This window comes from Ascaphus truei, chromosome 1 (assembly GCF_040206685.1).
Source record: "Ascaphus truei isolate aAscTru1 chromosome 1, aAscTru1.hap1, whole genome shotgun sequence".
NCBI lineage: Eukaryota > Metazoa > Chordata > Amphibia > Anura > Ascaphidae > Ascaphus > Ascaphus truei.
Window position 1 is genome coordinate 185,335,253 of NC_134483.1, and position 25,545 is coordinate 185,360,797.

Here is a 25,545-nt window from a genome sequence, read left to right on the forward strand (position 1 = left end):
ATTAGCGTGTCACCTCCGCTGCTTTGACTGAACAGTACTGGTTTTCCGTATCTTGCCTGTATTCCTCTGGTGACTTCAGTTTGATCAGTTAATATTGCACCACTATGCCTGGATAGCACATCCATATAGGTATGCACTTGACTTTAATCAATGAAAAACTCTAAAGAAAATAATATTTTGTCATAACGCCGCCTACGTTTGAACATATCTAAAAGTTGGTCAGAATCACCACTTCTTGTCTTGAAATGACACTGAGCAGTTAATGTGTCATACAGTTTTCTTCCAGGCCTCGGATATAGTAGGCACGCAACGGAGCGCATGGCGTCGCGCCAGCTGCATAGGCGATCCGAGGCCACCGGATCTGGAGAAGACGCAACGGGGAGGCGTGACCGTTCACCCTCATTGGCTCAACTGCTCACATGACACGGCTGTCGCGAGGCAAAATCAAATTAGATTGCTGCGTAAAATTGGCATTCGCGCGCTCTATGGCTGTCCTCACTGGGGAACGGCCTTTTGTTCTCGGAGCGCGACGTCACGCTAAGTATGGAAGCGGCCCGGCATCTTTCTGCAAACTGTTACAGACAATTCAAGTCAATGGGCTGTAAGGTGTCTTCCAGCACCTTATATATGTAAATATATATATATATATATCCATATATAAATATAAATATATATATATATATCCATATATATACAAAAAGAATGATTCCTGCACTCTTACCAATTAGGCTATATTAGAAATATATATATATTTCTTCAGTACATAGCAGTACAGCTATTCAGACACCTGGTTACTGGATTGTTTACCAATACCCTGGTCACAGCGCAATAACAAAACATATTTGCTTTTCTGTTTCCATGTGAGGGCATGTGATTTCTTAACTCGCACCGGATCTTGCAAATGTTCTGCAACTTACCAGGATTCAAATGATAAATCCAAACTCTGGTCTTTGTGGTCACTGCACATTTCCCAGTCAGGTTGACCATCAAACTCGAAGTATACTACGGGGGATTTTTTTTCTGTGAAATTGTTTAAAAAAAAAAAAAACTTTGCGCATCCTGATCGAACTCATGAAGCCTGTCTCTGCTAATATTTTACTTTGGTCATACGCGGGCCAGGACCTACAAAACTATGTGGATGTCATTAGTGGTTTTTTTTGTTAAACCTACTTTTGTAGTCATTTATTATAAGTGATAAGGATAAAAATGAATTAACAATATACAAAAATATCCTTTGTCCCTAAGATCCTCTGTGTGTGCCTTAAATACTCCCCCAATTTGACAGAGTCACTGCCTCATCGCTCAGTGAGGAGATTGGGGGGGATCGGAGAGCAGGGGGCAGGGCTAGTTGGAACCCTCCTGTACTCTCCCCAGCTCTGAATGCCCACTCTGGCGGGAGGAGGGGGACAGAGTGTCAGAGACAGAGAGGGCCCGTGGGTGTCACAGATGCACAGTGACACCGAGCTGCCGATGGGTGGGGAGGGGTAGTAGCTGCAATGCCCCCGCGCGGCTAACAAAACACTGGCTCCTAGAAATCCTGTCTGGCTCTGACGTATTTAACATTTTTTTCCAATGAGGAGGCAAAGGACCTGGGGGGATATTAGGAGTTAATAGGTCTGTTGTGGGATGTAAGGGAGTAAATGGCCTGGGAGGGTATAAAGGGGTAATGGGCCTAGAAGGGAGGGGGATGTAAGGGGTTAATGGGAATGGGGGGGGGTGGTATAAACGGTAGTGGGCCTCAGGTGGGTGTATAGGATATCTTGTCGCATCTATAGGTATCGCATGCCAGTATCACTGAAATGGTTACGTGTATGTCGCCCGCTAAAAACGATTGTTCATTGGTATGCCATTAATAACATTGCTAAATAGCTATTATGAAACATGTTGAGCTAGTTCTGATTTACAATTCCGGGTGAGCGTGTTTTCTCTCTTTACATAATGCAGTCTATTCGAATTTGCCACTCTTGGCATCCTGACATTCTTTTGAAAGGATTTATTTGCGCTTTGATCTTGTGCGATGTAATTCTGCTTTTCTGACCTCCCATCAGAAGTAGTGAAAAGCAGCTTAGTAGCCAACATTCTGGGATATACAAAGGAGGAAAGCACTTCTGGCTAATGTGCTAAACCCCACGGTGGGGGCGGGAGGGGGAGAAACTAATTTCTAAGCCTAGTTTCAACTCCGTAGGTTTCTAGTTGTAAAACATTTTGCCCGGTGTGTTAAGATTTATGAAATTATCAATGTGCACTGTGCTAGGTGCAACTGTGGGTTCTGCATTGGTAACGTTTAGTTTAAAACAAAATATTGCTGTGTGTTGTATGATGACAGAGAACAGGACGCTTTAGCAGTGAGAGTCTGTAGAAACCGGCTATTTAAATAGGTTAGTCATAGTTGTTTGGACAACAGGGTGCTATGCATTTAAAGGTGCGATCCCACCTAGCTGGGATTGTAGCTTTTGTAGAGACTTTAACAATGTTATTGTCTTTTTTTTTAAGCAAATCAAACCACGGTAAAAGCAAAGATTTGTCCGCTTTTGTTGCCTTGAAAATGTATTGCAGAGGTTCTTGACTACAGTTCTCAAGGACCACAGGTTTTAAGGATATCTTGTCATTAGCACAGGTGGCCCCATCATTTTGACTCAACCTCAATCAGGGGTATACTTGGAACCTGCACTGTCGGTGGTCATTTCAGGACTGGAGTGGGGAATCTCTGGCCTTATTGCATGTTTTTCAGCATTTGAAATTATGGAGTTTTTGTCAATCAAGTGTTTCTCCTATCCTCATGTCACCCTGTTCCTATTAAAGAGGGATTCTGTTTTTTAGATTTTAACCAATAAACGCAACCAACCACGTTGCACATCCAGTTAAAATTGGTTTTTTTAATTTTTTTTAATGGAAATGTAAAAAAAAAACATCCTTTCTTATTGAGTTCCACTTCTTATAGCAGCCCAACAGGTAGGAGAGAGACACAAGGGGAGAATGCAAACTCAAAAATAAGTGCACCGATACACGCTACATTCAGTATTTTTAAATGTCCGCACCAGTGCTTTTCCTAAACCAACCCTCTTCCCACCCGCCCCACACACACACAAGAAAATAACATACTGTAGTTACTGGTAACACAGATACGATGGTGTTTATTGGCCGGTGTTGTGCTGAATAAAGAAAATATACATAGAAAGGAACATGTAAATGGTAGAAATAATCAAAAGCAATTGACCTCTTTAAATGTAACAATGTGATTGAGGATCCTGGTTTAACATGTAAGTAGTGTGGGGGCCACTAGAAGATTGCAGTGAAAGGAGTAACGTGTGCATTGTGTGGTGCCAGCCTTTATCTGCACCTGCTTTGTTTATCCCTGCTGGGGTTGGATTGTGTTTTCAACAGGCCCAGTCTTGCTTAATACCACTTTCAGGGCTGCAGGAAATGAGTTGAGTTGAGGAATGGTGTTTGCGATACTGTATGGGATTGTGAACACGAGGTGAATGGGGTACGATCTGTGTGACGGGGGCAATCGGTGACAGCAGGTGGTAAAGACTCCTGGTGAGGGGCATTTAGTATGCAAGAAGATTCCCGCTCACTTTTTTCTTCTCCATTCTTTTTGCACACAGTCTACAACCAAACCACACTCGCACCTAAAGCTAAACTGCATTCATATATGGCCTCCACAGCTGATTGGGTCTATACCGTGACATGGTTGCAGGCTTGAAATATTTTGGGCAAAAGATTGAACTAAATGACCCATACTTATGAGAAGAACAAACAGGGAAAAAAATTGTAATAAACTAAATAATTTGTAATATTGTATGGGCATTGGGGCTTCTTTGTCTATTGTATACATTAGGACAGGGGTGCGCCAACTGGGGGGCGCTTGGGGCGTGGCGGCTACAGCAATCCGGCGGCAAATGATGTCGCATGACCCCACGGAGTCAGATTTGACGCCAGAGCCTAGGGAGGGGGGAAGGAGTGGAGCAGTGGTGGGATTGAAAATGTTTAATAACCGGTTCTTACCTTGGCGGGCGGCATCTTCCAGCATGTTTTCCCGGCATATCTTCTCAAAGTGGCTGCGTGGCATCACATGGCGCCGGGTTGCCATGACAACACAACACCGCGTGACGTCACGTAGCATCTCGTTGCCATAGAAATGGCCGTCACGTGATGCGGTTACGTGGCATTCCCGTTGTGGTGCCATTTGATGCCGCGCAGCCATTTTGAGAAGATATGCAGGGGAAACATGCTGGCAGGCGCCGCCCGCCGCCACAGGTTAGAGAATTAAGCACCGGTTCGTCGAACGTGTGGAATTTTAGTAACAGGTTCGCATGAACCGGTGCGAACCAGCTGAAACCCACAGCTGGGGGGAGACACAAGCAGAGGGTGAGAGCAGGCAGGGTGACCCAGGGAGAAGAGTTTGCGCACCCCTGCATTAGGACAATATCTCAGACACACATTATATATATTTGTGTGTGTGTCAATTGGAGTGTTACTGAGAGAGTGTCCTAATGGGTTTGGGTTTTTAGCTTGCTAAGACTGTGTATCTCCACAGTCATTTCTCATATACACACAGACCCCACCATCGCGTGGCCTTCACATCTTGACCCTACAACCAAATAATATTTGTTCAAAATAAGTATGAGGTCTGCTGCTGATTTCCCACGTGCATCTTCTTGAGCCCGTGCTGATCAGTAACGAAGTATTTGTAATTGCCATGCTCTTTAGATTTGCGAAGGTTGTCACCATGTAATTTGGCTGTCAACATTTCTAAGCTGCTCTTCACTGTTGGCACCTGCTGCTCTGCAAGACGGAGCTGCCCTTCAGCATGCTGTGAGGGGCAGTGAGGAGGGCGTGAGAGTGCACCGCTGTGAAATTCCACTTTACAGTAATCCAGCTGTTCTGGGAGCCTTCTCCGTTTTTCTTCCTCTAAACCTGTGAGCAAGTGGCTGTAAAATGTTAACGCGTGTTAGTGTTGTTATCCTGTGGCGCCAACATATTCCGCAGCTCAGTACAATGTGGGGAGGACAGGCACGCTGTATGATGACAGAGTGCATATATGTCTAGCCTAACTGAGACAATAGGAAGGAGGTCCCTGTCTCGCGAAGCTTTCACATTCATTTGATGAAACAAGCTGTGGAGATGTGGTAGCATTTGAATCCCATTTTATTACTAGAAGGGTCTCAAAACAGGTGCTCTCCTCTTTCTACAAGAACGTTTAAAAAAAAATGGTGTGTAGCCTGCGTTTGAGTTTATATTTATTGTATTTTTCTAATCCTTTAACTCTTGAGTAGAGATCCGTGATTTCTTTTTGCTGACGCTTGCTAACCAGGTGAATTTTGTCAACTTTTTACATGTTATGTTGTGAAATGTCTTCGCCAAGCATTGCAAGTCAATGTAAATTGAATTCCAACACAAGAAAATCAGGTCAAATGGCCCTGTGACAGGACCTTAACCTCTGTCTAAAAGGGCTTCACATAGAAAGCCTGTATTTGACTGATGAGTCCAGCAGGGAGCTGGTTAATTGCAGCTACAGACAATTAGCTAGTCTCCACCTGGCTCATCAGAAAGGTAGGAAAGCCTCCTGCTTAAACTGCACGGGATCTCTCTTGCAATGCACAGCACAGTAGGTGCTGCCAGAGTAAGATCCCAAGGGACCAGACCTTCTGTTCCAGGATGCAGCGGGCCCTGGAACTCACCAGAGGGTGCACCCCACGAACCCCAAACCCAGCCCCGGAGAGTGATGTAAAGAGTCCCTGCTTACAGGTACCTCTTTGGACTTTGGGTCAGATGCTTGTAAGCGGCCTAGCCTCCCAGCTTTTCCGATAAAGACTGGGTGTGCGAGATTGCCCCTACAGGGGGATAGACCTGTTGTATTTGTGTGGTATGCTGACATAAAGCTGTATTGTTTTGAAGCTACGGGCTAAATAAGTGCCAATGTTTATTTCCCCAATCTGTCTCCCTCGTTGTACCTCTGCACTCGTCTCTTACAGGCCCCATTATATATAAACTGCCATTTTCGCTAAATTCTGGTAAATCATGAAACTTTGCGGTAATCTAGCAAAAATATTGCATTTTACCAGATTTTTGCAGATTGCCAACCAATCTGACCTTTTGCAAAATGAGGGTGAAAATTGAAGCAAATGTGAAGACTATACTCCTTGAGTGCCTTATTGCAGTGCTGCGCAAACACTTTCAGCGCTGCGCGAACACTTTCAGCGCTGCGCAAACACTTTCCGCGCTGCGCAAACACTTTCCGCGCTGCGCAAACACTTTCCGCGCTGCGCAAACACTTTCCGCGCTGCGCAAACACTTTCCGCGCTGCGCAAACACTTTCAGCTGCGGCCCCCTTCCTGAGACTCGCAGCGTTCGCGCCCCCTCCCCCGAAGGCACGGCTTCCAATGACGTTGCGGGTCACGTCACTTGACCCCACCGCGTCATTTGACGCGCATTGCCATGGCGACGCATCACCGAAGACCCTGCTGCCAGTAGGTAAGTTAGGTTACAGAGGCCTCCCCCCGCAATAAATGAAATACCTGGGGGAAAGGTGCGGGGCCTCTGTAACAGCCCGCGCCCCCCTGCAAATTCTCCTCCCCCCCGCCCCCCCAGTTTGCGCACCGCTGCCTTATCGTGTTAAAAAAAAAATCTTTCTTTAGTAGGGAATGGTACAGAAGCTGGATAAAGGAGCCTGCCACTGTGCTCTTTAGTGACATTTCTAAAGGTTATAAGCCAAGAACACATTTTACACACAATACTATTGTATAGAGTGAGTATAATCCTGTGCTTCACTGCTACTTTAAAAACACTGTGAGGAGGGATCAGAATGTTAGTCTGTGAGGGCAGAAGCACAATCGGCAAATCCAAGCAGGCCGGCCTTTCCAGTAATTGCAGTCCGCTGAACCTTTTTATTGACATTTATTGTACACATGATTAAAAAAGCAACTGTATGCCGTCTGACTAGGATGATATTGTATGACTCTCTGAAGTCTTTAGGCCTTTTTTTTTTCTAGTGGTGTTACGAAATGTGTTTAGACAAATAGCTGCAAGAAATAGTTCTGGCACAAACCGGGTCCATAATCTATTGGGTATAATGCTACGTCCACGCTGGCGCTGAGCGCGCAGCGCTTGCCGAGTTTACTTCTTGCAATCTGTATCTTCACGTCCCCGCTCACGCAGCTTAGGGTCACATGATCCTGCTCTGACCAATGGGGAGAGAGAAGCAGTTTAGGCAGAGAGGTGGAGGGGGGGGGGGAGAGAGGTGGAGGGGGGGAGAGAGGTGGAGGGGGGGGGGGGGAAGAGCGGAGAGACGTGGAGGGGGGGAGAGCGGATAGAGGTGGAGGGGGGAGCGGATAGAGGTGGAAGGGGGGGGGAAAGCGGAGAGAGGTGGAAGGGGGGGAAAGCGGAGAGAGGTGGAAGGGGCGGAGAGAGGTGGAAGTGAAGGAAAGCGGAGAGAGGTGGAAGGGGCGGAAAGCGGAGAGAGGTGGAAGGGGGGGAAAGCGGAGAGAGGTGGAAGGGGGGGCTGAGCGGAGAGAGGTGGAAGGGGGGAGAGAGTGGAGCTCCTGCTCTAGAATGATTGCAAGACATGCGAGCGCTCATGCTTGGAGAGTTGGTGACGTCACCGCTCTGAAGCATCAGCGAGCTCAGCGGCAGCGTGGCCGCAGCCTAAGGCCACCTAGAGGCCCTCCTGGTGATACTACATTAGAGCTTTTTAGGTTTGAAGTAAGGTGGGCTTAGAAGCTGAACCGCGCTAATTTACAGCTGCCGGTATCTGCGCAGTTTAAAGCTCCCGCGTCATGTGGGCCAATGGGAAACCTCAAGGGATGATCACAGCTTCCTATTGACTGCCATATTGGTAGCCCCGCCTGGGTTGGTGCCGGCATCCCCTTTCGAAGTATCTAAGGAAGCAGGGGTCCCCAGAGCTGAAATCAATGTGGTTCAAACCAGAGACCCCCTGCTTCAAACCTATATAAAAAAATGATCATTAAAGTGTCACCCGGAGTGCTGCATTTGTTATGCATATACTTCTGGCAGCTCCACGTTGAATGGCTCTTCATGTTCCATCATTAACTTAAATTAAACATAGGGTTTGGCAGATTGTCTCGTGTAACACTTCGTAGCATATAGTGAAGCACAAGCTCGCCAGGCTATATGAGCGCTTTAGTGATCAGCAATTGATCAGCTATATGTCTCAATCCTCTTCCAAATGTACAGCTCATTAGGGAAAATTAAAATTGCAAGACATAGCACAAACTAAGTTTTACTCAACAAATATACAAAATAAGAAGGGGGGGATGAAAATACACTCACAAGCTCCCTATAAAATCGCGCTTTGAGTGTCATACGGGCTCACTCACAACCCACTCTGGGGTAATTTGGGGAAATTGCTAAATTTGACGCTCAGAGGGCGTCGTCCACAGCTCTGGTGGACATCTTGGGACTCCCAAACACGGAAGCGGTGGAGTTATGACGTGCATGCTGATCAGAGGGAACCTGTCTCCATAGTGGGGTGTGAGTATGCCCATGTGACACTCGAACATGTTTTTTTACTTGGAGTTTGTGGGTGTATTTCCCTGCCCCCTTGGTTTGGGCTTCACTATTTGCTACTATCCTACCCAAAACGGAATGGGGACCGCTGTGTGAAGGCTGCACCTGGTCTAGGGGTTGTATTCAATTTTGCAATTATTTGTGCCATTATTATTCACTGGGACCTTGGGTGGACTATCAGAAAATAAGCAATGAAAACATAGAGCTTATTTTATAACCCAGAGCCACAGTGGTACTTCACTGGTTCAATACAAGAAACGACTAGACAATAGTTTTTAGTCTGTTCAGTGTCTGACTGTATAGTAAAAATCATGAGAATTTTAGATTGTCCGTTCTGAAAACACATCTGCTGTAAAACTAGGATACTAGATCTTCACTATACGCTTTATTTTGTCTACTATCCGTACAGTTCTTTAATGTTACTCAATACTAAGGTGGGAAGGTCCGTGAAGATAAGTTACAAAATAATTAGATATAGAAATCAGATAAAAGCAAGAATCAGATTTTGTAGAAATTATTAAAAAAAAAAAAAACGGTTTGAATTTTTAATAAAGTATTACTAATTGCACCACACAATCGGCAACAACCCTAATTTGCACCACTTGACACTGCACTTTCTGCTCCTGGCAAGATTTCCCTGTTTTAATATTTTATTTTACAATGTATAGACGTATTGCAGCCTTTTCTTTTATTTTGGAACCTTTTCTAAATCAGCACTCCCTTTTTATTTTATTTGTCTTTATTAGTCATTCTGTTAGTTGGTTGGTAGTAGTAAAGCTTCAAGGGCAGATCAAATGTGTACAAACACTGAGAATAGCTAATTGTATCATTACTAAAAAGGTAATCATTGAACAGGAATGGGAATAGAAGTGAATTTGACCTCTGCTGTCGAAGTTATGTATGTTGTTTGTTATATTCAGGTTTTTGTGGAAGCTGCTACTTCGTAAAAAAAAGCCAGTAACTATAATGGTTCGAATGGAGATCAATTCAGAATTATTTCCTTGTATATTTTAATATATTCACTATTCACAGTCGGCGTTTAAATTGCCTTCGTTTTGAGTATACAGACTTTATTCATTCACCGCGATCTTTTCTTTAAAGGAGTACTTTTACATACTGTAGGTGGGAAGCAGGGGTCCCCGGAGCTGAACTGCGTACCTTTCAGCGCTGGTAACCTGTTTGAGATAGAGGGAAACATGCAGCCAGTTACTTCCTGGTATTTAAATCCCCATGTCACGAGGACCAATAGGAAGCCGCGACGGGTGATGTTGCGGCTTCCTATTGGCCCACATAACAAGGGGGAGGTTTAAACGCGGTTTCGTCCAGAAGGGGGTGCTACCGGTGCCACCTTCCCCATTAAGTATCTCGGAGACCAGGAGGTTCCCGGAGCTGAAATTAACTCGGTTAAGGTCTGGAGACCCTCTTCTTCCCACCCATGTAGGGAAATAGGGAAAATGGGGCCGGGGGAAGATGCTCCTTTCAACAACAACAAAAAATGGAGACCAAGACTAGTTTGAGTTGCATGTTTAGAAAGAAGGGAGAGGTATAATAACAGAGAGGGGGATTTGATGGGAAGCAGGGGGAAGTATAATAACAGAGGAAGGAATTTCTTGGGAAGTAATTTTTTCACGACTAAAAGTAAAAATACCAGTTAAGCAACTGTCAGTGTATCAAATAACCCAAAGAGATAGGGAAGCTGCTACAAACAATAGTTCAAAGCAAAGAGTGCTATTGAAAGGTTATTCCCTCAAAGGTACAGTCTTACTTGCCAGCATATACTGTGAGTACAGCGCAATAAAATGAAAGCACTAAGCCATGTAACATTCTCCAATATGTTAAGGTTTTATTGTTTTTTTTTGTTTTTTTTACTTTTCTGGACGAAAAGCACAAAAAAACAAAAAAGTCAAAATATACATTGTAACATAGAATACGGCAACAATTTTAACGGATTTGAAGAGCGTCATAAAGCAGTTTTTCTAAAATTACAATTTTGCTCATAACTATTTTATCATTTAAGTACACGACTTGGGTAAAATAAAAGCAACTATAGAAATACACAGTAATTAAAATACAATCAAGCATGAAGTGAGAATGTTTCCATTGAGGTATAGTTCATTAAGACTGTTTAAATGTAGGAGAGACGAGTGAGTTTTTAACAGCCCTGTACACTACAATTTCATTTATAAAGACCATGGTCCATCAACGTGCATTACAACCAGTGTGAAAATTACGTTATTAAATACTACTTGACCTATATTCTATTTCTTAACATTTAAATGATGGTTTACAAGAAATCTTACAAAAATCTGAATTAATTACCAATATGCGGCATGTCATTATAATGGGCTCGTTTTGATGGAAGAAGGGACTGTCCTTTTAAACCATGGTTCTGAAACTCTGTCCTCAAGGGGCCACCAAAACGCCATATTTTACGGATATCCCTAGTTCAGCACAGGTGTCTCAATCGAAGACTGAGCCACTGATTCGGCCACCTGTGCCATAAAAGCCGGCCTGTTGGTGGCCCTTGCATTTGAGACGCCTGATTTAAACAGTTAAGAAAAAATGTATGTTTTCCTTTGTCTACTATGAAATCTGACAAAAGGCATTGGTAAGGACAGGGACTCTGTATTCACATACTATGCATTTATTTAAACATGTGTATGTACGTTTTTTTTTTTTTTTTTTTCAAACAAAACTTTTCCATGTAACGGTCATTGGTTTCGTGAACTCCTTTAAAGTAGGATATGGCCTATGAAATTATAACTAAAGTATATCCAAAGCTGTACAAAGGATATTGGAATTCAATATCTAGCCATGTTTGATTGTAGATGCTTCGGTACTTTCAAAATGAAATCGGTTCCTTTTAATCAGTAGCATAGATCTAATTCTTCACAGTGAAGGCAGGGAAAATGTGAACGAGCGGACAAGAATAAAACCTAGGCAATGTATTGATCCAGGGAGACAGGTGACTGCCATTTACTGGAGTATAGAAGCTATTTCTTGCTTTTTTTTTTACACATAAAACATAATTGGCAAATACTGTATTGTACTGTTTTGTTTCTTGCTCTGGATCAATATTATTAGAAGCATCTCGGCACCACATTAACCAAACGGCTAAACATGATGTACAAATGTCTACTGCTCCGGCCTCGTGAATTTCCTGCCCATGACCTGCTTGGCCTTCCATCGTCATTTGAACATCCTGCTCAGCTCAAAGATACAGGAAGTGATACTCTTACCAAGTTTCAGATCGTGATGGGAACAGGCCCAACTGGAACAACAATGTGTTTTAATACATTCCTCCACTTGTGTGTGACAAGCATTTTACAGTGAGTCATAAAAAATACAATCCGGCAAAGCTAGGAATGGAATCTACTGTTGAACTCGCGCTATAACTGTAATCTGTTTTTATCTGTGTTCTGACCCAAGAGTGAAGGCACCAATAAAGGAACACGAGATAAAGAATTGCAGTCTTTACACAACCTCTTGGCTTTCAGTCTCTTCAACCTTGTGTCTCATGAAATGTTGACCCAGTTCTAAAAAGTTTCTATGAAAATGTTTTTTTTTGGGGGGGGGGGGGGGTGGGTTCTGGTTCTTCGTTGCTTTGTAAATGATGAATGCACAGTAGCTGTTTCAATCACTGTGACCTGGTTACCAAGTATCTGAAACATGAGTATGCATTGAAAGGGACTTTCTGTCAGTTGGTATGTTTAACATCTAGCCAAAAGGAGACACAGTCCAGCGTCTGCACCACTGCTCCTCACAAACATGAAATCACATGAAAACAATACTTGCTTGGTTTTTTTTAATTAAAAGAGGGTTTGCACATCTTATCACATGGATAAAAAGTTAAATTGTATTGCCATTTCAGCAACGCTAGAGTAATGTAGTAAGCATGAGCCAAATAACACCACTAGGAACCGTATGATGCCATTTGCATTTTGTGCTACGGATCAGTGCTTTGTCAATGGTTTGGTTAACATTTGCTTCCTGTTATTTGTACACACAATTAACACGCTATCTATTGGTCAATGCAAAATGGTGTAAAATGCACTTCTCTATTCAGTATTGTGGGTTTGCATTATATTTATCTGGACTGTCCCATATGTCTTTCTGAAAGGAACGTTTTATTTGGCTAATGCTCCACACTTAACTCCAGTGCTGCTGAAATGTCAATGGAATAGTTTAGCAATATGAGAAGTTGTGCAAAATGTATTTTAATAAAGAAGTATTGTTTATATAAGGCAACTATTATGTGGTTTCCAGTTGGGACAGAGGTCAAGATTGAGGACTGTATGTTAACTGGAAAAGTGGGGAGATCTGTAGCATGATCTGAGAGGCTCTCTTCCTTTTCAAGCCCACCCATTAAATCCTAAATAATTAATTTTTTATGAATTATGACTAAATTTGATAGTGATGCAATAATCATAATCAAACACCGAGGTGGGCAACACTGTCTCCAATCGCCACAAATGGCGAATTGGCCGTGAAAGTGTGGCGAATTTGAGTTTGTCAGCTCCCACAGTAAAATAAACTTTTTCCTGGCTGCGTGTGCTGGTTTCTGCTTTCTGAATGAGTCAACGAAGTGAACCAGCAGCAGGTGATAGTGCTGAGGTGAGGGAAGCAGCAGGTGATAGTGCTGAGGTGAGTGACGTGGCAGCATGTGATAGTGCTGAGGTGAGTGAAGAAGCAGGTGATAGTGCTGAGGTGAGGGAAGCAGCAGGTGATAGTGCTGAGGTGAGTGACGCGGCAGCATGTGATAGTGCTGAGGTGAGTGAAGAAGCAGGTGATAGTGCTGAGGTGAGTGAAGAAGCAGGTGATAGTGCTGAGGTGAGGGAAGCAGCAGGTGATAGTGCTGAGGTGAGTGACGCGGCAGCATGTGATTGTGCTGAGGTGAGTGAAGAAGCAGGTGATAGTGCTGAGGTGAGGGAAGCAGACGAACAGTGTGTGTTGTTTAAATGTTCGATTGAGCTACCTAATTTCTCAATTTTTACATGGTGTGGCGATTTTCACTTCTCATTCGCCACACCTGTGGCTACATTGAAAAATAGGATGCCCACCTCTGATCTAACATAAGCTTCAGTTTTCTTTTCTTATTGCAACAAATATTTTGGTGGGGGAAAAAAAAACAAGATTTTTTTTTAAAAACACAGAAAAATGTCAACCTTTACGATCTTTTTGGATATATATGTATGTCTTTATATAGCCCAGAACAAATAAAGTGATGCTGCACACCTCAAAAATAGAAAAAACATACAATTACCGGTGCTCCAGTGTTTGCACGAAAGCCTGCAATCAGTCCAAGACAGATGAATGAAGGAACAAAGGGCACTGCGGATTTGAGCAAAATAAACTCATTTATTGAGCCAACACGACGTTTCGACCTAAGTGGTCTTTTTCAAGTGACAATGCCATTGTCACTTGAAAAAGACCACTTAGGTCGAAACGTCGTGTTGGCTCAATAAATGAGTTTATTTTGCTCAAATCCGCAGTGCCCTTTGTCTTTATATAGCGCCATTAATGTACATAGCGCTTCACAGCAGTAGTACACGTGACAATAATATAAATAACAAATAATACAAATAACACATAAAGGGGAGAAGCGCTTCAGACATAAAAGTAACATTTAGGAAAATGAGTCCCTGCTCCAAAGAGCTTAGAATCTACTTGATCTTTAACTGGTGTGTTTGTCCAGCTATTATGGATGGCACCATGTTTATATAGAGCTTAATAACTGGCTAATTTACATCAATTACATACCAGGTTATATTATCCTTACCTGATACGCACTGGCCGATTTTGGTGCCACTATTGGCCACTTTTCGGATCTTTGTGGATATGCAGTAAATATCCTCACGTGTTCATTTTCACAAGAGATCGTGTTACAGTTCCCAGTGCCATTGGAGCAGAAAAGGAGGACTTCCTCTTTTGTTTCTGATCAGAGAGGCTGTGTGACGACCAAATCATTGCTACATAAAAAGCCATCTCACGGTCGTGGTGCTGGAAGGTTGGACTGCGGCAGTACATTGCACACAATGTCTGCCATTTCTTTTAATAAATCCATTTCCAACTAGCCATATCCAGGTAGATAAAAACAGAAAGCCAAACAAATCCAAAAACAAACGGTTGTCTATGGCAGGGGTGTGCAAACTTTCCTGTCTGCGTCACCCTTGTCGGCTCACCCCTGCTCGCGTCCCCCTTCCCTTTCTGGCTTGGAGCTTTGCAGCGTCATATGATGGCGCATTGGCATGGCAACACGTTGCCATTTGACCCCGCGTCGTCATTTGACGCGTCTCCGAAGAGGCAGCTCAGACCAGGTAAAAGAGGTTTACAGAGGCCTCGTGCCTCCCCCGGCATTTCATTTAAATGCCTTGGGGAAGAGCGCGGAGCCTCTAACCGCAGACCCCCCCCCCCCCCCAAAAAAAACTTGCGCCCCCCACTTCGCGCACCCCTGGTCTATGGATCACTTATATTAATCACCACTGTATCCCGAGGAAGAGAATCAGCTGTCTATTAGTTTTATATTGTGAATCACATGCTGATAGTCACATAAATCCTTCATCGTTAAGATCATTCTAAAACGTGTAATACTTACTGATCTAGCAGTGCAGTATATACTGCAGTGCAGGGGTGTGGAAACGGGGGGTGTGAGATTTTTTTTGGGGGGGCGCGGTGTTTGCAGAGGCCCCGCGCTCTTCCCCCAGGCATTTAAATTAAATGCCGGGACACCGTGAGAGGCCTCTGTAACTCACTTGCCGTGATTCAGCCGTGACATCACATGACCCCACGGCAATACAGCGTCACATGACCCTGCGGGGTGGCGTCACATGACCCCGCAGCGTCATTTGAAGCCGGCACACAGGTAAGGGGGGGGGGCGCGAACACTAAGGGAGACCAGGCAGGGGTGCTCAGCACCAGAAGTTTGCGCACCCCTGATAGTGTAATGAAGCATCTGTGAAAATTGTGTTACTTAACACTTTCAGGGTGAAGATATTAAAATACTTTAATTCATCTGTTACTTTCATTAACATTAACCTCACTTGTAAAACACCTATAATTAACTGCAGTACAAAGACTGAAGTCTAACATGAAGTTAAGTGCTTTTTAAGGAGTAAGCTTAAGCTGCTTAAAGACTTTGTCATAGTTTAATTGGGTATGTTAAGTTGAACCTTGTAGCCCAATAATCCTAGAATTCTTGCAGTCAGATCCAGTTGCTATTAGCTTCCTTAAGAAGATAATCATTGCCCTACTGAACATGGAAGGGACTGTCTTTCACCATATAAAGAGTTTGACAGACCTGTCGTGCTTTTCATCGTATAACTTAACTTGTGGTTGTCCGCTCACCAATTTCAGTAATATATTAAATAATCAATCAGAGCACAGCCGGTGCATAGGAATGGTGTTACACATAAACACAAAACCAGGCGACCACAGGATCTCCCAAAAGATCCTACCAGGAGACCACAGAATCTCCCAAAAGATCCTACCAGGCGACCACAGAATCTCCCAAAAGATCCTACCAGGCGACCACAGAATCTCCCAAAAGATCCTACCAGGAGACCACAGAATCTCCCAAAAGATCTTAAAAGGAGACCACAGAATCTCCAAAAAGATCTTAAAAGGACAGAATCTCCAAAAAGATCCTACCAGGAGACCACAGAATATCCCAAAAGATCCTACCAGGAGACCACAGAATCTCCCAAAAGATCCTACCAGGAGACCACAGAATCTCCGAGAAGATCTTACCAGGAGAGCACAGAATCTCCCAGAAGATCTAGATTGTATTTCTCTAGCTGAATTTGAGATACATGCCATAGTAGCTGGATCCACAGTGACACTGAGGCTGTGGGGAGATTTTCCTGCATATTGCAGTATGTTTCACTAACAGCACTGTACATTCTCTATCCCATTGAGTAAATGCCTCTGCACCCATTATACACAGAAACCTTTCACTTGTACACTTGGAGAGAGGTTGTGTTAATGACCCTTAATTCATTTCTGTATCCGCATACAAACCTATTTTGGGGTATTCAGCATCTAAGGGGTTAGTTGGAACCCAACAGAACAGGTACTATATACCTACCTCTTTAGTGATTCACCCATATACGGAACTATTAAGGTTACTTTACCACCCATTTTTTAACTGGTTTTATTATGAGTTTTGCGCCGTTGTTTTTGCTAATAAAACTTTATTGTTTTTGACCTATTAAGGTTATTAGTGGTAACTGTCCTCCCACAGTGCTAGTAGCAGTCACTTTGTGTACCCTTATAAGCCAATTAGACATTGTGTCGGGGAGTATTTAACCCCCTCTATTTCAGCAGCCATAGAGTGCAACTACTAGGGATCTTTTGGGAGATTCTGTGGTCTCCTGGTTTTGCTTTTTATCGTTACATTTTTAAGAGTAAAAAAAAATACATAAAAATGGCAATAGGTTGCATAGCTTTAGTGCAAAGTTGCCACAGCACTAATGGCCCAGATTTGCACTCCCACTGTGAACTATTATTTTTTTATTTTTTTTAAATAGCAACAGTACAGTACTGTGTTATTAGTGAGGTTTTATTTATTAATTTGTAAAGAGAATAAGAACTTCCAGCTGCCGCGTATATGAGAGAACACCCTGTAACACTTGATGTCCTACTAAAATCGTTTGAGGCAAGTGTTTTCCATACGAATGTCTAAGTGACGGCTCACTCGCTGTGTAGCAGCATAGCTGTATGATTTCTCTGAAATTGTCACCATCGTTTACGGGTAGAAAAAAAAATAGTAATTAAAGCAAAATGATACTGATATTCCCAGATCGCATTAGTACAAGAAAATACAAACATGAATTACAGTACCTGTGCTTAAAAAGGCATAAGTGTGTTTTTTTTTTTTGTTAGTTTGTTTTTTGCATTTCCAAAAGATCTTTGCTTCATAATTGAAAAAGATGAATGTGCTGCTTTTAGTGCAGAAAAATAATGAGAATTTGCTATGTGGCAAAGAACTGTTGATTAGAATGGATAAATCTGGAATGTAGTTGTCCAGCATGGAATGTGTTTTTCTTGTAACCAGTATCTCGGGAACCAGTTTCCATCCTGTAATCCTGGGGGAGAGGGTAATGGGTGCGATTACTAATATTACGGTGCATGTGTCATATAATACCCCAACCAAGTCTGAACGATGAGGGACAATAGCCTTAAATGCACTGTTTCTTTAAAATGGTGCATGCATTAGTAAATGTGCCCTTATTTTTGATTTTTTTTCAGTGAATGTTTCATTATTAATTATTGTTTTGGACTATTGTTTTTTTTTTTAATACCAGTGTTTTAAAGATTATATTGAAAAGTGAAAATGTTTTTTTTTTTTTAAATGTCTTCATTTGCATGGGATATTATTCAAAAGGTAACAATGCTATTTTTTATGAGAAGGTAGAACTGAATAATTATGTAATTATTTCAAAAGGTAAAACTGCTTGAAGAACAGACAATATATCATTGAAGCCCCATGAACACCATACTGTAAATCGGTGATTCCCTACAGGGAGTTTGTGTACACCTAGGAGTTTGTGAGGTGTCTCCAAGAAGTTCACAAAAACAAATATGCAATGGTGTATCCCAGGCAGTATAGTGGGGTTCCAGAGCCCGTGAGGGGACTGCACACTTAGTAAGGCCCCAAACCGCACTTCAGTGTGGGTGGAATAGCTGTCAATTACAGCAGGAGCTGCAAAAGTCACTCTCTATACAGGCATACCCCGGTTTAAGGACACTCACTTTAAGTACACTCGCGAGTAAGGACATATTTTCAATAGCACCATACCCCCTGTGCTGTACGCTCGCTTTGCGAGTACGGACACTTATTCTGCCCTACAGACCACCGTAGTAGTGACGCGCTGATTCCCCTCGCCCAATAGGCAAACGGCAGCTCGTGCATGCAGCTGTCAGCACGTCCTGAACATCAATACCGGCTCCCTACCTGTACTGAAGCATCGATAAGTGGAAAAAAGGTAGTGCTTCACTTTAAGTACATTTTCGCTTTACATACATGCTCTGGACCCATTGCGTACGTTAATGCGGGGTATGCTTGTAATACTTTGCATGCACAGTGGCAAGGCATTGTGGGGCAGGACTTTGGAAGCCATAGCAGCCATGCTGTCTGTACTCACCGAGGTGCAGTCTGGAACCTTAAGTGTGTGTGTGTGTGTGTGTGTGTGTGTGTGTGTCTATCTCCCACATGCACAGAACACTATATACTGCCTGGGATCGGTCAAACAGTTTTGTTAGCAATAGTCTGAGTTGGCAATAATTAGGGGTTCGCAGAACAAATCTCCTCTAGCAGGGGGTGCACAATGTAAAAAAAAGTTTAGAACCACTGCTGTAAATACTTCAATACACTACTCACCTTTTAGTGCCACCTAGCCCGCTTATCCCTCATGAAATAACGATCGAAATAAAAAATATTATTATTACAGTGCACGATTGGGCAAGAGTCCATATTCAAACTTTACTTTGATTATTATGCCAATGCTCTAGAGCAGTGTTTCCCGACTCCAGTCCTGAGGGAACCCCCTACAGGTCAGGTCTTCAGGATATCCCTGCTCCAGCACAGGTGGCTCAATCAGAGGCTCAGTCATTTTGACTGAGCCACCTGTGCTGGAGCAGGGATATCCTCAAGACCTGACCTGTTGGGCTTCCCTGAGGACTGGAGTTGGGAAACACTGCTCTACAGAACTGTTTCTGCTTCTAATGGTAGTGTGCTGCTAGCCACTGACAGCAAGAAGGTTAAAATATTACGCGACAGGAAGTGTATATAGAGATTTATATTTTGTTGAAAACAAAGTTGGTTTTGAAAACCTAATATTCTCCTTTAAGAGGCATTCGAGCACCTGTCAAAATGTGTGTGCAGTGTAATGTTTGTGTACTCTCTGCCGTACAGGCGCGCTACATATTGTTAAACAGCAGGGCTAGGGCCGTCTTTTAGATGCAACAAAGACCGTTAATCGCTTGACCTGACAAGCAAACAGATTTACTTGTGGCTAGTAACAGAAAACCTGACTGGTAGCAGGTTTGAATGCAGGAAGCAGTAAAGTCAGGGCACCTTGCCAAGTTCACTGAAAAGATCCATCCCAGAGTAATGATTCAACAGCAATTCAATAGGACTTAGAGGATCACCCAGCAAATCACTGTTATTACCCGAGTATTTGTTCCAGCGCAAGCCTATCATCTACACTTATTGTGGGACTTGATCCTTCACTGTGAAACAAATTGGTTTATGTGAGCTAGAAACTCCTAGCTGGATTGTAGCTTTGTGTTGTTACTTCTTGTGTTGGACTGCTCGCACTTTAGCTGCAGAAGAGACGGGCAACGGGTGGTTCTGCAATATGTACACTGACCAAAGGAGGGAATTATTGTAGTCATGTCAGCTAGAGACCTTCTTTTTTTGGGGGGGGGGGGGAGGCAGGCAGCTGGTGCACGTGAAATATTTGAGACTTTGTATGGTCATTCCTAAAGGAGAAAGGAAAATACACTACGCATTTTTTTGTGTGTCTGCTTATAAAAGTGTGGTATGATGAAAGGTCATTGGATAAGTATATCTTCTTTACATGAATGTATCACGGGTTTGTGAAATTAGGTGCGTATGTATGAGGTCAGTGCGGAGCAGTTGAGATGAAATCGTTGCTTTTATCAGAATAAATTCTACTGTGTAAAAATCATCATCTTCTGAAAAACCGGGATTAAATGGTAATGGTGGCATTTCTGTAATCCCCTATTTACCTTTTCACTCAGAAATAAGACTGTAGCAAGTTGGCAGTTTTGATCAGAGTCCAGGTGAACACACAAGCTACAGCTCATGAATAAATCAGCAGTAGCAGTAGCTTGTAGGACCATTAATTATTAACAAGTACATGTTGACATCCCAGAGAGTAGAATGCATGTAAAATAGATCCGGATAAAGACAAAATGCAACGTATGTCATTTAGAAACAGGCCAGCTGTTGCATTTAGCAAACTGGCCAATTTAGGGACCCTCCTTTCTAACGTTTCCTGCAAGGTGCACTGCTTTTTTTTTTTGTAAACTCTCTGGGAGAAACGTTCTTTCTTAGTAATGCAGGTTCAATAGAAGATAAAGAGAACTTCCTCCTCCCAAGCCTGTATCTCACGGATGCAAGGTTTTACACGTCGGCCAATATGGCTGCTGTGTGTAGTTTGCTTTTAATGCATTCTCATTTTAACACCTTTGCAATGCATTGCTGGCAACTATGGGGTCAATTGTATAAGCGTAGGGGATGTGCTCTTCTGTATATACAGGAAGAGAGCTTGGTAAACAATATAACGATTATGATCTATCTTTATCTACTTTTTCACATCAATTTATATAGCTGCTTTTAAGGAACGGAGTCTGTCCTGGCACTGTGCATACTTGAAGGGGAAGTCAGAAGAAGCATGTCAAACGCTTTTTTTTTTTTTTTAATTTATTTATTTTAATAACCTTTCCAGTGTTCAGTAGGTCACGGGGGCCCTGGCAAACCAAGGGCCCTTATGATGTACCAGGTACATCATGGGCAAAGGCTGGTTTTCCAGGCTAACGGCTCAGACAGTGGCCAGCCACCCTGAATGAAATAGAAGCAGAGCTCCCTCCTCTTCCCTGTATCCGACAACTAGCCATGTCACGTAATCAAGCAATCACGGGATGGGGTTCCGGGGGCCCTCTGGTGCCGCCGTACACCCGTCACTGAAAATGTTAAACGTTGTAACTGTGTTTCTTAGAAAGATTGAATCGCCCTTCCTTGTATCTGGTGGCAGCTGAACATGCGGTGTGCCTCTTGTGAGGAACACTGCATTCAGCTGCTTAGGTTTGTGTGTGAATACTGATGGCTCATTATGACTTTGCAAACAAAGAGCAGAGCTTGGAGAACTGACAAACATGCTGATCACCAAACCAGATTAGATAAAGACTGGGAAGAAAAACCCAAGGTATTTTCTTGCCGGTGAAATCGTAAAAATACTTGACCAGACAAAAAAAAAAACAGGGTGTAATTTCATTTATTAAACATGCCACATTGCTTATTTCAACAACATCCTAGGAGGGACTGTCGTAACAAAACCAAGTCACATTAACCTCCATTACATTCAAACTGGGGTTGATAAAATAAGGAAGTTTTTTTTTAGAAGGTAACTTCTGCTTTGCTAACTGTAAGGAAATGGGTCACAGCGGTCTGTCTTAACTTCTTCACTGCTAAAATCGCCGGCAACACCCTGCTCTGAAATAGACTTTGGGCCACCTTGTCATTGATGCCACTTTCTGTACTTGAGCCAAGTAGTAGCATAGGTTTCCCTCTTCATAACAATAGGTTAAGCAGTGCCCTCTAGTCAGTCTCGCTTGGTCTAAATCTCAGGACAGTCTAAGGCTGCGTCCCCGCTGGCGCTGACTGCGCTCATGCTTGAGAGCGGTGACATCACCAACTCTCTAAGTATGAGCGCCGGGTGTCCTGCCTATTTCGCAAGCGCGGGGGGGGGGGATGGCGTTGTGGGCAAGTTGATGGCGCTTGAACGTCAATTTTTTTCGTTAACTCAAGCGTCAAGCTTGGGTGAGCGTGCGTGCCCGCACCGCATGAGCGGGGACTTCCACATATAGACATACAGTATGTATGTAAAAGTGGCAATCACCGCACGCTCGGCGTCAGCGGGGACGCAGCCTTATTCAATGAATTTGAAGCTGCAATTCTCCCCTCCTTCACCCCTCCCTCCCAGAAGCCAATGTGAGTTTAACTCGCCTCTTGAGCATTTCCTGCTTTTTCGCATGTATTTTTTGGCATTAAATATTGTTTCCTGATATCTAGCCTCTGAAGTTACCATGGTGATCTCAGACAGCACTAGGCTCTGGGGAGACATCCATTTTGATCTCCCGGACAGCTAATATTTACATTTCTCATATCTCATGAACAAAGCATAAAAACAACCCATGGAAAGGACAGGCAGGGGTCTCTTAAAGTAAATATAAAATAAATAGGCAACAAAAAAGGTGATTGCTGTGGATTGCTACCTTAGTGGCCTCGAATAATGTAATGGAATCTTACTCCTTATTCTATTAAATATGTATGGCAATTTAGCACTAAAATCAACTCATTTTGGAAATAAAATATATACAATATAAATTGAGATTTAGAATTTTATTTTAGTCCCCTTAGGTCCTGCCTTTTGTTTGTTATATTACTTATTACGTCACATCCTCACCTTTCCACGTACGATCAGATTCATCAAGCTCCGGTGCGGGATATCGCACCCGATCTGCTATTACCTTACCATGCTAATCAATGTCAGTCAACGCCGTATCGGGGTGTGATATCGAAGCTTGAGGGGATAAACCCCATTTCACCCTGTGCTGTGAAGTCGTTTTCCCTGTGCTGGGTAAAATTCAGCTCCATTCAAGTGAACGGAACTAGAACTCTTCTCCAGCACTGGAAAAAAATATATTTTAAAAGCATGATTATTTTCAAATATTGGGTTGAAGGCCAAAAAGCCAAGCAATTATCCCCCTTCATCAAAGTCCCTGATCTGAAAGTTTTTAATGTTTGACTGCCCCCCCCACCCTCCCCCCCAATTCTTTTTTAATGAGAAAGACTTATCAAAAATGTTTAACCCCATCATGGGATTTTGTGGGTTCTATATTGGAATATCTTTGTCTGGTCCAGAACCCGTAGATCTCTGTCATTTTGGCACTGAACAACAACAGTAAAGGAGAAATGCAGCCTCCCTATGTTCTAAGGACCAGTTTACCAGTGCTCCACACACGCTTGGGGCGGTTAAAAGCTCCTTGGAAGGCTCTTTTCCGGAGTCTTCCTTTCTGGCCGACACACAGTATAGTGCAAGTGCAAATGATTTTGACATTTTGTCAGGAGCTTGCTCTCTGAGCCACGTTTGTAAAATTGGCAGTTTGATGTGTTGGGGAAAAAAAGGAGGGTCTAAAGCACTGCACATGAAATATAGGTCATAATATTTTCACATCAAGAATATACATTTGTTGTACTGTAGGTCTATACCGTACGTGCTGGAAGTTTGTACAGCAGTATGCAATGTTTAGGTTTCTGCATCTGAGAACTTTACATTGTAACTTTGAGAAGGAGATGTGATTTACCCAAGGTCGCTTAGACTAGAAATACTGCTCATTCCAGGCCTCCTGATTAATAGTCTGGAGCTTTACTATCAGGGCTCTGTGCGGTCCATAGCGTTATAAACTTGGCATGAGTTAACAGAGAGCTGGAGCCAGAGTCTGTATTCACCTTCAGCTAATTGATCGCAAAGGAAAACATGCTTTTCATTACCTGTCAGTAGGCATAAATGAACAGCGCAATCGCAATCTGTCTTCATTTGACGCATCTTTCCGTGAACCTTTCTCACGACTTAATTTGCCAACACAAGTGTTGCTAAAACAATTTTTCAGCAGTTTTGATTCTCTGGGTGTACATTTTTTTTGTCCATCGTCTACAAACTTCCGCCGTGAAAGTTATAGACTTTTAAAACTTCCAAATGTTTAGGATTACGACCGTAGGTGAATGTCCACTGAACAACATATGTTAGTTACTGGAAACTGAAAGGACTCACCGTGGCAATGTTTTCATACCGCTTAGGATACACTGTAATTACCCCTACTGTCCTAAAGCGGTCCCCAAAATACTGCTCACTAAAAACACTGCAACATTCACTATTTCCATTGGAGGCTCATCTCACTAAAGATACAAAGCAGGGATGAGAACCCTCTTATTTATGTACGGGTCTAAAAAGTATTATTTTGACAGCAAAAAATAAAATAAACTGCTATTGAACATCACAATTCACTGCGTGACTGGCACAAGGCAAGATAAGAAAATGTGCCCAGATTCTGCTCTGGCTTCCTCCTTTCTGTCAGGTTTATGTAATCGTTGACTGTGTGCGTTTTTTTTCTTTCCTCTCCAGTGGGCAGTTTGCGGTGGTGAAAAAATGCCAAGAGAAGAGCACGGGGCTGCAGTACGCGGCGAAATTCATCAAGAAGAGGAGGACCAAATCCAGCCGGCGCGGAGTGACCCGGGAGGATATCGAGAGGGAGGTCAGCATACTGAAAGAGATCCTGCACCCCAACGTGATCACGCTGCACGAGGTGTACGAGAACAAAACGGACGTCATTCTCATTCTGGAGCTGTGAGTGCCACCAAAAAGGGGCCGGGGGCTTGGGTTGTTTCTGGGGAAGTGAAAGGATGATGCAATGAGTTCCTGCGCAGCCTTAGGAACGGGGAAAGCACTTGATTGAAGCTCGGTTATTTCAAGGGCCCTTCATTATTCCAGGTTTTGCTTAGCAAACCAGTTTTGTAGCAAGTTTACTTTTGCAGTGGGCTTTTGCATATGAAATAGAGGCTGCTGGCAAAGTGCCACTCGACCCCTTCAGTGCCAGTGTAACCCATGCAGCACATTGCAGCACATTGCAGCTCGCTGGCAGGAAGGGACTCGGAAATGCATAACATGTGTTGTTTTTATGAGACATGCTCTCTAGCTCTGAAAGTATTGAAGGGAACAGTAAAGGCCATATATTTAAGTAATAATCCCAGAAGAACAGGGCATTACTGGCCAGTAATGCTCTGGCTGGAAGAGTTGACATATATACGTTTTAAGTTATGGTGGGTGAAAAAGGCAACAAGAAACCTCCACCGTATTGTATATAGAAAGTAAAAAGTTCACATGTGAGCACATTCACATGTCTTAGGCAGGTCTGCAACCCTGCCTTTCATCATTATCACCCAGCATGCAGTGTTTCCAGTGCAGCAAGGGATTCTGGGAAATGACATGCAAATGAGCACACAGTGCCACCTTTTGTCTCAAGACCACATTACATGGTTAAACCCTTAAGCCAATGCATGCTGCTTTAAACACAGCTTTTAAACATAGCCTGGGATGAGATGCAAAGCCAATAAGCCCACTCACAGACAGACTGTTTCAACCTTGTGGATCTCAGTGTGAGGTTGGTTGTACTGGCTTTGCAACTTGAGACATGAGTAGGTTTTCACCACAC

At 43.2% G+C, this 25,545-nt stretch overlaps 1 protein-coding gene across 2 annotated transcripts in view; it reads left to right on the plus strand.

Moving 5' to 3' along the window:
- The window catches only part of DAPK1 (death associated protein kinase 1), a 196,986-nt gene that overhangs the window by 72,221 nt on the left and 99,220 nt on the right, over positions 1-25,545 (plus strand). Inside the window, exon 3 of one of the 2 annotated variants that reach the window (XM_075599049.1) lies at positions 24,459-24,680. The exons of the other annotated variant lie outside the window; for it this stretch is intronic. Coding sequence (XP_075455164.1) covers positions 24,459-24,680 — 222 coding nt within the window. The remainder of the gene's footprint in view (positions 1-24,458; positions 24,681-25,545) is intronic. 2 annotated transcript variants of the gene reach the window in all.